Raw genomic sequence first — 13,295 nt, 5'->3', positions numbered from 1 at the left:
AAACTGGCTGCTGAGCTACTGAAATAGAATTATCATCCTTATTTCTTCAACTTTATCTTACAATACATTTGTCATTAACACTTCAGTTTCCCCTTTAGGGGACACTACAAAGTGTAGAAACTTCCTGAAACTGCTTTTTAACAAGAGCTCACTCTAAAACCCCATTTATACTTCATGAGAGGAAAACTGCTTTGAGCCTCTGTCCCAGTTTGTGACCCACATTGTCTTAATTTTAAGATGATCACACTTTTATAAGAGCAGCCACAATAAGAAAGCCATCAGGGACATTGTAGAGAAACGACAAAGACAGAGAAAAGATAGAGGCAAAGAAAGAAACATCAGTGGGAGGGGCTTAAAGAGTATCAAGAATGGTGACTTAAGCTTAATGTAACTTCTGTACTTCTGCTGAAATTTCCTAAAAACATAAACTTTTGTTTTGAACTCCATGATAAAATGGCTCTAAGATTTAGGATTTGTTTTCTTCCTGATCAAAGTGACTTCCAGGACCTATTAGACGCTTTCATTTACCATCTGATCGCACCGCTTCAGGAAAACTGATCATAAATAAAACAGCAGCAGAGATTTTATGAGGTCTGTGGGAACAAATAAGACGGTGTGACTCATGGTCTCCGGTTGTCATGGTGATCCCTGTATTTTTGGGAGCTCTGCAAACCAGGGATACAGTTGGGTGAAACATTTAGCAATAATCAGCGCTGAGCCTGTTTCCACAGGCGTTAGCCTGAGATACCCTGAGAACTTCTGAGGCATAAAGCTTCATTTGTTTCTGCGCTTAGTGTCACCATGTGGAGCATCAAGCAGCAACGCTGAAACCAGAAAAACATGTTCAGAGCCTAAAGTATCAGTATTCTGCACCAGTGCATCATCATTTAAGGAAAAGAACAAAATTCTGGTGTATTTTTAATTTTACATAGAGTTTCAACATATTGATTCAAATATTTCAAGTCTTTCTTTCTTGTAATTTTGATGAATATGATTGATGACAAAACCACAATTATTAATTTTGTCGTCCGTGTTGATGTTTACTGGCACCTTCGTGATTGAGAAAGAACGCCGCCCATACGCCACTGCCAAATCAGAGTCCCTGACTGGTCAAAGTTCAGCTGTTTTGTGATTTAGCAGTCAGAAGTTCAACGGGTTGACCTTCCAGCGTGCGATCAACAAACGTCTGTTGAGTACTTAGAGCTTGAGACTTCTGAACACAGAAGCCCAAAACGTGGATTTACGTGCGTTTACTCACATTTTTCATGGCAGCTCCACTGGCACCAACCTTTAACCACCGGGAGCAATATGGGGTTCAGTGCCCAAGGAGACTTCAACACATGGGTGGGCAAGGTGGGAACTGAACCTGTGAGAGGTTGACCGCTCTTCCTCTGTACCACGAGCGCCCCAATATTTATGATGGTTATAATTTGACCTCTATAACCTGTTAGTAATACTAACTGACTGCAGTCACAAAAGGGCAACAAATATACTAAGCTGTTTTCCACTTTGCTCCATCATGTCTAATTATCCTAAGTTAGATATTTATATGTATAGATACATATTTCTTTTGTTTTTCTTCTTTAGTTGTTTGTTTTTATTGCTTAAAATAGATAACTTTTTTACTGTTTTTAATGGTCTCTTGCACCTGACTGATTCATGCTAGATCATAACTGTTATTCTAGAACGAATCCTCATCAAGTCTTGCCTTGAATCTAGTTATCTGGGCCTAAGTACGGATCCCCCCACCCCTAAGAACCAGGCGGCAGTTTGCCATAACCAGCAATAATTCAATTAGGAAGGGCTTTTAGTGTTCCCGACATCACAGTTCAACAAATTTAGGAATGTTTACATGTGTGCTCAGAACTGATCGATCCCTGTACTAAAGTGTAACGAATCCAACTGGAAGAAAGTGGGATAAAATTCCTTCGATTTTGTGTGTTTTAGGAGGTTAAATATCTAGAAATGAGTAGTTTGCCAAACAGCTTTTTCAATGGCTGCTTTTCACTGTATTGACAAGTTTCACCTTGCACTGAATTTTCTGCTTTGTGTGATTTTTAGAAGCTCTTACCATCTAATATTATAAAGATAAATTGCAAATGTTCAATGCCAAACACGCTTTCATGAATAAAAATAGGAGATGGACTCAGTTCAAGTCTCTTTTTTTCCTCCCTTGAGGCGCAGTGAGTTGCAGAAACAGCTGCGTTCTTCAACCCTTGATGTCCCTGATGGTCAAACGGGGACGCTGAGTGGCATTTTTAGAGACTTTGGTGTGACTTGCCTAGGGGATTCGAACCCACATTGGTTTAGGGCAATCGCTGCAGCAGCGAGCTGGGATTGGACAGAGGACAGTGGTATGTGCACGTCTGTATAAACACAGGAGACTGACCGAGCCACGTGTTCATCTTCTCTGAGCTGCAGTGCTCCAACAGCGGCTGAATCAGGACATCCAGATCTTTTTTGGGGGCCTCCTTCGTGAACTTCTACTCATGCGGCAGATCAGGAGGGAAAGGAGAGAAGAAAAAAGACAGATAATGAGAGAAAAATGAGGATAACTCAGTAATATAAGTGACTTCAAACGCAAAATCCTGGTCACTAAAAAACAAGAAGATGAAGTTCTAATGGAAAATATTGGAACCTACTAATGGACTTTTCTGACAATCCTTACAGTTTACTTTTATTGTGTGTTTTTCCTTTTGTTTTGTTTTTTGTTGCTCAAATTATTTGCATTTTGTATCTTAACCAGCGCACGTCTGAGGATTTAAATGAAGATCTGCGGTAAACATCGCCGCCGCGCTCCAAAGCAGATCGGCGACGTCTGCAGAATTTAGTGGAAAACAGGAAGTGAAACTCATCAAATGCAACCACAGAGGTGATTCAGCGGGACAAACACTTGATGCGTTTACAGCTCATGTTTTCCTTCATTACAGCTGTTTACGCGTTGCTCCCAGCTGCTGCAGCCAGATGGTTTGGGTAAAAAAAGCCCTGAAACAGCTCAGCAAGAGGATGCAGCTGATGAACGCGGAGCAGGAAGCTCCTTCAGAGGCTCACGAGGAAATGGCTGGAGGTCAGAAATTCCAGCTCGTAACAACGTTTGTTTTAATGCGAATCTTTAAAAAAAAATCTGAAATTCTTAACCTAATTTAAAAAATCTTGCTGAATTCAGGATAAAAAAAAAACACTTAAATCAAATTCCCATGTTGTCAATGATGTGAGGATGGATGTGTTTCTGTCTTTACGTTGAAAACCATGAAAATGAGGTTTTTACTGTTTTTATCATGTTCTGCTGGCATTTTTCTGATGATGGAGGATATTTAAGAGCAAATCTGCATTTCTAAGTATTTCTTTATTCAAATTGTTGAGATCAGGAGCTGTGGATGTTTTTTCACGCATAATTCAAAGTCATATGCAATTCTTTGTGGAGAGGAGAATCGTGCACCATGACAATATCTTTTGCAATTTAGAATTATTTATGAAAAATTACAATCCTCTGTGACAATTTTAAAAATAAACTTAAAAAAAAAATCAAAATCAAACGCATTGAAGACTGTGACTTTTTTTTTCTATAATTCAAAGGAAAATCTATTTTGCAAATTACAATTCAATGTTGAATTTTGTCATTTGGCATTTTGGAAATGACGCTTGCAATTTATAATTCAATACCAAAAAGTTACATTTCAATACATCGTTTGTTTTGCGGTTTTTCTCCCATGGTTTGGCTCATTTCTTGAAACAGAAATTACATTCTCAAAACTCTAAGATCATTTGGCAAAACAGTTCAGCACAACACTATAGCTCACTTGCAAAATCTAATATATCTCCCAAAACTGTTCACTCATGCTTCAAAACTAAAATCCTTTCCCATGTAAAGAGTCAGTGCCACCAAAATACTTTTTTCCTTTCGCATTGTGTAAGCACTGCAAGTCAAAATGATTAGATGTTTTGCCACTATAGCAGAGGACCATTGAAATAACCCTCATGTCCACCTTTCAGTCTTAGCTCAGTCCTTTATTGACAATGGTAACTGTACTGTTTTTGTATAGCTAACAGAATACAATTTTGTATAAAAGTGAAAAAAAGAAAAAGGATTTCAGGGTAAGAGTAGCCTCTTAGGTTTAACTGCACACATTAAACTCATACTGCCAAGGAAACTGTAACCATTATCATTCACACACATAAAGTGACTTTCATACATCAGAGTAAAAAGAAAATGTATACAGCATAATGTACTTTATAATTTAAACACAAACAAAAAACAGTGAAAATGATATGCAGCCTACAGTGCTGTAAATAATGGTTGAGCTTCACAACTAACAGTTCTTCACTGGTCGCTGTCCTCACCCTCCCTCTCCTGGCTATCGTCCTCACCCTGCTGCCCATCCACACGCTGCTGTCTGTCTGGCCACAGATTCTCGTCCACATCACAGTGTATATTCATCCATGGGATGCAACGAAGGAAAAAAACGACGTGCATGTCGCAACCATCCCCTACACTGATCTCCTGAAACATCCTCACACGCAGCATCCATTGCATGGAGCAGGGACCTCTGATCTTGAGCCCGATGCTCATACACTCTCCACCTCCAAGCGGAGAAAAACTCCTCAATAGGATTTAGAAAAGGAGAGTATGGTGGTAGGAACACTATGAACATCCTTGGATGAGTAGTGAACCAGGCCCTGATGAGCAGGCCATGGTGGAAATTCCCATTGTCCAATACATTATAATATAGTCGTAGGTGAGGCCCTACGAGAACTCTCTCATTTTCAGGGATCAAATCAAAATGAATCCGAGAAGATGAGGAGCTTCTGTGTATTGTATGGGCCAAGACTGGGGATATGAGTGGCCACACCATTCTCAGATATGGCAGCACACATAGTTATATTGCCCCCTCTCTGGCCTGGGACATCCGCCTTCGTTAGTCAAGTTCTAGTTTCACCTGACTGTCAATTGCTGTAATAAATGTATCAAATTTTCCAAGGGATTCATATACCATATTCATGGTATTATGTTCTCGACTAATTTTGACGATTGAACAAACTATTGTACATGTGATGACTTACACAATGAAATGATGCTGACTCATTTTGGAACAATAATCAACAATCAGTTTACATCAACAAGATCTATTCACTTGGAAATTGTGCTAAATAAAGGCTACCTGTACTTAGTCAATTGAAAGATGTACTAAGACATTTGCAATTTGATGAAACTAATGATAAATTCCATTCTGTTGTGAACAATTGCCAAGTGGTTGTTTTGTTGTTTTGAGAATGTAATTTCTGTTTCAAGAAATGAGCCAAACCAAAGGAGAAAAACTGTAAAGTAACTTAAAATCTATTGTATTTTATTATTATTTTATTTACAAATTCAAAAGAACTTGCAAAACAGCACATATTAGAATTGCATATTACTTTGAATTACAGGGTAAAAAAGCGTCCATGGTTTTTGTTTGTTTTTGCAGTTTTTGTTTGTTGTCTGAGCTGGCATCTGTTTCAAACTGTACAGCTAGACAGCTCTGATATTGCTCAACATTTTTGTTACTCGGGTAATGTTAGGTTGGGGGTGTGAGGAGCTGTAAGCTAACGGGAGAGATTTGCAAACAAAGGGATGATGGGAAATGAGGGAAGGCTTATTCTGCACCCACAACTCTGGGGCAAATTTCTAATGAACTCCTGCCGCTCTGCAGAAACTATGTCCTAAAAAAATGACATAATAATATTAATAATAATAATAAAAAGGGCACTGGGAAGGATTTGAATGCATATCAAAATAGGACCAGATCTGGACTTTAAGACGAATAAAGATGAATTATTTAAAATCACAAGTCAAGTACTTTTGTGTTTTAGATTTTCTACTGTTTAGTTTCAATTTCGTTTTTTTTATAGATATATATTTATATATATATCTATAAATAAACCCAAACGGGTTTCTTCATACACCATCATAGAATCCTATTATCTGCCTTTAATTATCTTTGTAGTAGTGTGAATATTTTTCTTATGAATAAATCAAATCAAATCAAATCATAGAGAAGTAGACAGATATATACTTTCATTGCAGCTGCTTGTCTGAGCAAACATTAAGGTTTAATGTGTTGTTTCCCCTTCATCTCACTGGGATGAAGGGGATAAGTAGATGGAAAGAACAACAACATATCTACCAATCCATCACAATAATTAGCCCAAAGTAGGTCAAGCTTATCGACTGGAGTCGACAACCCCACATGTTAGAAATGCTCATCAGGCTGGAAATATGTTTATTTTTGGTGTAAAATCTGACTCTTATGCATGAGACTCAATGTGAAACTTTGGAGAAAACGTTGCTGGTTCAAATCCAAAAATGTAGGTGCTCGGTAGAAAATGAACATCTCTACTTTTAGAAGAATGTATTGAAATAATGCCGTTTTTTGGGGGACAAACAATGAACTTCTCGACTCCCAACACCGAGCCTCAAGAGATTCCAGAGAGGACAAACCTGTCTGCTGCACATTTGAGTTTTCCACGATTTAAGAACAAACCAAAATGGAAATTTCATCTATTTTGGCAAAATATATTTATTTATGCATATTCTAATGCATGTGAAAATGTAATGTTCACTGTCAATTGGGCTATATCTTCTTTTTATCTGGAAAAAAAAAATAGTTTTTCCTCGTATTTTTGATTCAAGCAGACCCATGACAGGTTATCCGTCTGTGAAGGCTCAGAGTCTCACGTTGAATGAGAAACACCTGCTGGTGTGTACCTCCACGGTGATGTGCAGGGGATCCACGCCCTGCCAGATCACCAGCGACAGGAAGTCGATGCCCAGCAGAACTCCAACTGTTGCGTAGAGTTTCCACGGCTCCAAGGGCTGCTGCAGGAGCAAACACACACCGACACAGGAAATCAGACACACAGCGGCCGCCCTCCAAGGGTATCTCCACAAACGAAGACAAACTACCCGGACCAACAACACGCCGGGCGTCCTTGTGATTTCTGCATGAGTGGGCATGATTGTGTTTTTCTGTGCGTCTGAGGAGCGCCGGGAGACTCTGCAAGCCGCAAAGGCTGTTTTTGCTCCGCCACCTGAGATCCGGCCTCACAGGGAGGATGCTGCCCGTCCAGCCCTCAACAAAAATGAGCTCTTTTCTTTCTATAATTGAACCATCAAGGTTGCAGCAGCAGAGAAAAACCTCCAGAGCTGAGACACACATCACAACCCGTTGCAGGGAAGGGGCAGCTCTCTCCGTTTGTTTCTTTCTACATGCACACAAAGCTCTCTGGCAAACTGCCCTTCTGCGGACATGAAGAGCTGAAAGTCAACTCAATTGGATGTGCTGGAGCTCCAATAGTAAAACCCTAAAGGCTGGATTTCTGTGTGCAGCTTTAATGCTCATCTATATTCATAAATATTCCGTAAATGGGTTTAATCTCTCATTCTTTTGATTAGGTTTTCTACAAAAAGTCGCAGATTGTCAGCATCAGACTGGCTGCAGGATACCCTATCTGACGTTATCTGCGCCGCTGCGGGCGCGTGCAGAGGCGCTGGCCTCTCACAAGCTCACGTTTGAAAGTTTTAACTGAGCTTTTTATCAGCCAAAGCCACGCGCGTCCCCCTACACTCCCACTCCTCACCTTCTTTTTCTCCTTCTTCTCATCCTTCTTGGTGAAGAGGGTGTGAACCCACCAGATCTTGGTGAACATGCTACCGTACGCCAGGCTGAAGCCGAGGCCCAGGAGCCACAGGCGAAACTGCAAAAACGAAACCAAATAAAGACATTTAGATGTAACTTACAGGAAGGAAATGCAGAAATTATTTTAAAAATAGATTTTGATTTGACATCAAGTGGAAAGAAAATCGGTTTCTATTTGTTAAAGTAGTTTATGTTTATTATCGGGGAGGCAGTTCTGTTCACCCCCAAAGATAAAAGTGGGAAATTTCTACAAAAATCCTGACACTTTCCAAAAAATATTTTTGATTTTCTCTCAGTTGCAAATCACATCAACAGATTCCTCAACGCAAAAGCAAATTAAATCTCACAACGACGATGAAAAAAAAAAGATAAAAAAAAAAAATCCCAAGAACTACAATGCCAAAAATAAATTGGAAAACTAAATAAAAATGAAACAAAATATGAAACAGTAAAAGGTAGATATTATGGGACATCACTAATTGGATAATGATGTTTGAGTTTTGAATTAGAGGGAAAGCAGAAGGATGTTGAGCCCGAACCGTGGTAAAGATTGATCACTGAACTTTTGCGGTGGGCGTGGCCAGAAGCTAAAAGAAATATCTTCTGTCGGACAATATCACCAAGCCAAATAACTTCCTGTTGAAAAGGTTAACAAACTTCATCATTCAATCAGTGAATGATTGAAAGTAGGTCCCGTTTCATTTTTTGTGTCATTTTTTAACATTTCATTTTGATTTTGTGAAATTTACTTTTGCTTTCCAAAACGTTTCCATTTCATTTTTTGTATTTTTCTTTTTAAGAATTACGGTTTGGTTTCTAGACTCATTTATGACGAATGAATCTTCAACTCCACTCTGATACATTGTTAACTATCAGCTGACCCTAAAACCTATAACTCATAACTAAAGTTAGAAGTAATTTATGTATTTTCTCAGTTTAATTTTATAAACTGACTGTACGCAGTTGCAGGCCAGAGTGATGAGCTGCACAAATTCAATTTCTGTTTATTTAAAAAACAACCATCAACCTTTAGGGCGTTTAGGGTTCTGAACATTCCTATCTTTTCTATAAAAATTCCACAGCTGTTGTGTTTCTTGTCGTTATGCTGCAGTATTTTTTCCACATTCCAAAACCTGTTTATAGTGGAGTTTTTGTGTTTGCTGCGGTTCCAGCAGCTTTTTGTTTTGGGTTCAGCCCGCGCTGAGACCAAAGGTCAAACAAGAAGTGAAGAAAACCCACAAGTAGGTCAGGGCTGAGTGAGACCAACATTTTTCGAAACTCCTGTTATTGTGTCAACACAATTCAGAGGAAGAAAATGCACCCAGACAGGGCGAGTTCAGTGTGGTTTTACCAGTATTGAAAAGAGTTTAACAAATAAATACATATGACAAAACAGATTTCACAAATATTCATCAGAAAGGAAGATGTTTTGGTCTTCTGTTGAATGAGGAAAAGCAAAACGCCTCCACTTTTGGAATATTTGCACGCTAAGATAGCCAAGTATGTTTTTACCCAAAACGAGTCTCAAAGTCTCAAACCTCGAGTTCAAAGTTGTTAATGCACTAAATAGGAGTAAGCCCTGGCTGCAGCCTGCAGAATGGCTCAACGTAGTGGAATGCTGGAACGCAGAGGAATGTGAACACGCTGTGGAATGTTAACCCCGCCCACGCTGAGCCCGTGCATTTGATTCACCTTTGTCACAGCAGTTGTGATAGCAGGAAAGGGGAAGAATCAGTGGAGCACATTTTGTGTCATTGGTAATAATTGTATGAGGAAGAAAGAGAACAGAGGGGAGGAAAATTTGAATGGTACAATGTTTTTTTCACTCAAAATAATGATTCAAGCCCCTCTTTCATGTAACACAATAAATTTCTGTTTGTTTTATTTAAAAATATTTATTTTAAAAGAATGTATCTACATTTAATTGACCTAAAACAAAATGTATTAATAGTTTCCCCTATAACTCCAGTACAGTGATCCCTTGCTATAACGCGGTTTGCTTTTTACGGTTTCGCTACTTCACGGATTTGCATCGTGCATTGTGTTCTGCATTCTGATTGGCTAAAAAGTCACTCCGCTTCTTCTCTACCTGTGCGTCAATAACGTTGCCGTTTTAATATGTGCACGTACTTAAATCAGCTTGCCAAATTTTCATTACTACGTGCAAATTCTCTTGATGGTGGCATGTCGGTGTATAAGATCTTTTTGCAAAGCAGAAAAAAGAGCGACAACAACTGCCTATCACTATGCACTTCTCCCGAACAAACACAGCTGCACCGCGGGCTTCAAAAGAAGAAAACACTGCAGAGCGGAGTCAGGATGCAGCGGCTCAGTCTGTAGAGCAGTGAAATACACCTGAGTCACTATTTGTCCCACTGTACTTTGTATTTTTTTCATAATCATTTTAAATTTTCTCCCGTTTAATCCAATACTCGGGTCGCGGTGGGCGGGGCTAATCTCCGCGATTTGAAGCCTTCTGTTCACATTCATTAAAATTATTATTTGTCAGTACAGTACAGAGTTATTTGTTGAAAAAAAGGTTTCTAAAGTACTTTTATTTGTGAAACAAATGCTTGAGCCTGTAAAGTGGTTTGTTCTTTCTTTTCAATGTATAATAGAGTATTTAATTGTATAATAATAGTTAAAAAAAATAAAGGTTTCTACTTCATGGATTTTGCCTGTCACAAGGTCTTTTTGGAACGTAACCCCCGCGAAAAACAAGGGTTTACTGTAATCCAAAATAATTGAGTTCAAGTAAGGGGCATGCTGTTGAATGCTGTTTTCCTGTTTCTCTTTATTTATTCTTTTTGCCATCTTACGGCTACAATTTTTCACCTATTTTAACCATTCAACTATTAAAATGTTCAACTCCTTCGTCTAATGTAATGCACGGTATGACTTTTGGTCCTTCAAATCCTTCGACTTTTCAAAAGTGAAAACTTTCATTCGTTTTTTCCACGTAAAAAACGAACTGTGGCATGAAATCGTTTCAACTCAGCTTCTCCCAATAAGACAATTCACAACGAGCCTCATTTATGTAAATAACAAATCTATTTGTTTATACCGGCAGCTTTACAATAGCACAAACCTTTTGGCTCAGTGGATTAGTTAGCGGGTTTAACATGCAGAGGTTCTGAGTTCAAGGCTGGCTTCAGACTGTTGTTGCATGGTTTTTTTACCTTGCCTTTCTTGATAAAATGAAGTTCGATTAACTCAATTATATTTCGTTACATGGAAGAATTTTCTTTGAGGTGGGGTTACTCATATTTATTGGATGGAAATCCTGCCCACAATTAAATTGAGTTCATCCAATGAGTTATTTTTTTGAGTCCGTGAGGCCAGACAAAATTTATCAACTCCCTAATACATGCACATGGAAACTTGTAAAAGGCATAAGAAGACAGCAATCACTGTATAAATTCTCTAATTCAATTAAATATTTTTTTTTATTTAGCGCCAATTCGAATTGCAGACGTCTCAATGGGCTTCATACCGGTAATTGTAAGGTAAACATACAATGAAAAAGCGATCATTAATACAAAGAATGCATTAGGATTAATACTAAACTTTAACAAAACAGATTAATCTAAACTGATATTCCTGCCCTTAGACCCCCCCTTCACGGTAAGGAAAAACTACTTAAAAACCGGTGGGTGGCAATATTGCACATGGAAACTTGTGAAACCAAAGAAGAAGACGGGCTCAGCATGGGCGGGGTTAACATTCCACAGCATGTTCACATTCCTCAGCGTTTCAGCATTCCACTATGTTGTGCAATTCTGCAGGCTGCAGCCAGGGGTAGTTGCTAAATAGGGCATTTGACATTTTTTGGGGAGTGTCCAAATAATTTCCCAGAAGTCTCTGCAAAAAATTGTGTGCACTGATGCTCACTATTGGTAATGCACTTTTTACTTCAGCAAATGGGTGAAAATGTAGTGAGCATGAGCAGTGAGCTTCTCCTCTCCTCTATTCTTCATCCTTTATTCATCATTTGGTTCTCCATGCCTCTGCTTGGTGCAGCGTGATGCATGTGTTGTCCCTCATTTTCAGATTGCAGTTGGCTCCGACTTCGCCTCTGGCTTGTCTCGCGCCCCCAGCCAACCCCCAGTTCTATCTGGATTAGAGCCCATCTGCACTATTCAAACATGTAGTTGTAGAGTTAGATAAGCTAATTCTTCTCTAAGAGTCCTGGCACAATTTTCCCTTTTTATTTTCTTTTTTATGAACAAATCAACTTTGATCACATTTTGAACCAAAGAATTAAACAAAGGGTACAAAAGAAAAGCTTATCTTTGATTCATATTTAAAAACACAATTTAAGTTGCAATTGATCTGTGTAAAGAGGCAGTTTATGAAAATGCCCTACTTTGAAAACAAAAGATGGAGGGTTACGTATTCCCAAAATCACTCCACTTTTTTATTTAATAGGCTGTGGTTCAAATCTAAACACCGCCTTAAAAAGTGAAAGAAAAAATACTTTTTAGTCCATGAAGGTTTTCTTATAAAAATACTACACATTCACACACGACCAGCGCATGTTACACTTTTTTTTTTTAAATCAAAACTGATCATAACACCTGCCAAAGCAGACATTTTCCCTTTTTCTTGTCTCTGCATCGGTGAGGAAACGAACGCAGAGCGAATCGACACGGAAAAGGAGACAGAAAGATGAAAGTGCCAAAAGACGAAAGAGTTAAAGAAGGACAAAGACTGACGGACAGATAAAAGAGCGCAAGAGGCAACAGGGGAGGCTGAAGAGGGGGCAGGAAAGAGGCGATGATGAAGGGAAAAAGCAGACAGTAAAAGGTAGCAGCAGAGAGAAAAAGGCTTCTGAGTGCAAGAGACAATTACTGGACAGGAACAAAGAGGCGAGAGTGGCAGAAATAAAAACCTGTGTCCCCCACAAAAGCTCAGCATGGCTGACCGAGCCGTACTCCCACTCCTCATTAGACTCCATCATCCACACTTTTCCAGTTAACAGGAAGTCCCGGCCGCGCAAGAAACAAAAAGTCAAGCAAGAATTTGTGTCTGTGTGTGAATTTGTGCTGCTCTTCTCTACGCTTTTAAACATCTGAATGGAACATTGCAGAGTAAACTTTAAGGAGACATTTACCACGGTCTGGGTGAATGCTCCAATCTGATTGGGTGCAGGGTGTCCATTAAAAAGTTATAATGGACACCTGAAAAAATTGTTCTGCTCATATTGCCTGAATGTTCCATATTATTGCGCTGGTGTAAACGTCAATTGGTAACTGGAGCAATAAAAAAGTGGACCATATGTGGACATCCATTATTTTAGTTTATCACAACAGTGGAAAAAAATTCTGTCCTTCTAATGTCTCTATGATGGACATAATAGGATTTCTATCAACAATTTTGCCTTTAATTTTAAATAGTTTGTTGTCTTTATTTATCTTTTGCTTGATACAGAGTAAATATATGTATACAAATAATCTATTATTAATAAATGAAAGAAATTGTGTGTTGATGCACATTTAATGGTGGATATTTCTTCAGCCAAAGCGACTGAAGCAAAGGAAAAAACTGAGATGGATTGTCATGGTAACAGCTACTGAACTTGCAGCTGGTGTATTAGGACTAACCAGCGGAGGAAAGTGGTTT

At 38.8% G+C, this 13,295-nt stretch overlaps 1 protein-coding gene across 1 annotated transcript in view; it reads right to left on the bottom strand.

The window, feature by feature from the left end:
• The window catches only part of LOC101159293 (gamma-aminobutyric acid type B receptor subunit 1), a gene marked incomplete in the record, with an annotated part of 118,173 nt that overhangs the window by 4,838 nt on the left and 100,040 nt on the right, over positions 1-13,295 (bottom strand). Inside the window, 2 exon segments of the mRNA XM_023963908.1 lie at positions 6,743-6,853; positions 7,615-7,731. Coding sequence (XP_023819676.1) covers positions 6,743-6,853; positions 7,615-7,731 — 228 coding nt within the window.

Source organism: Oryzias latipes, chromosome 16, assembly GCF_002234675.1.
Source record: "Oryzias latipes chromosome 16, ASM223467v1".
Taxonomy (NCBI): domain Eukaryota; kingdom Metazoa; phylum Chordata; class Actinopteri; order Beloniformes; family Adrianichthyidae; genus Oryzias; species Oryzias latipes.
The sequence above is the reverse complement of the archived record's forward strand: the minus strand, read 5'-3'. Positions and strand labels throughout refer to the sequence as shown.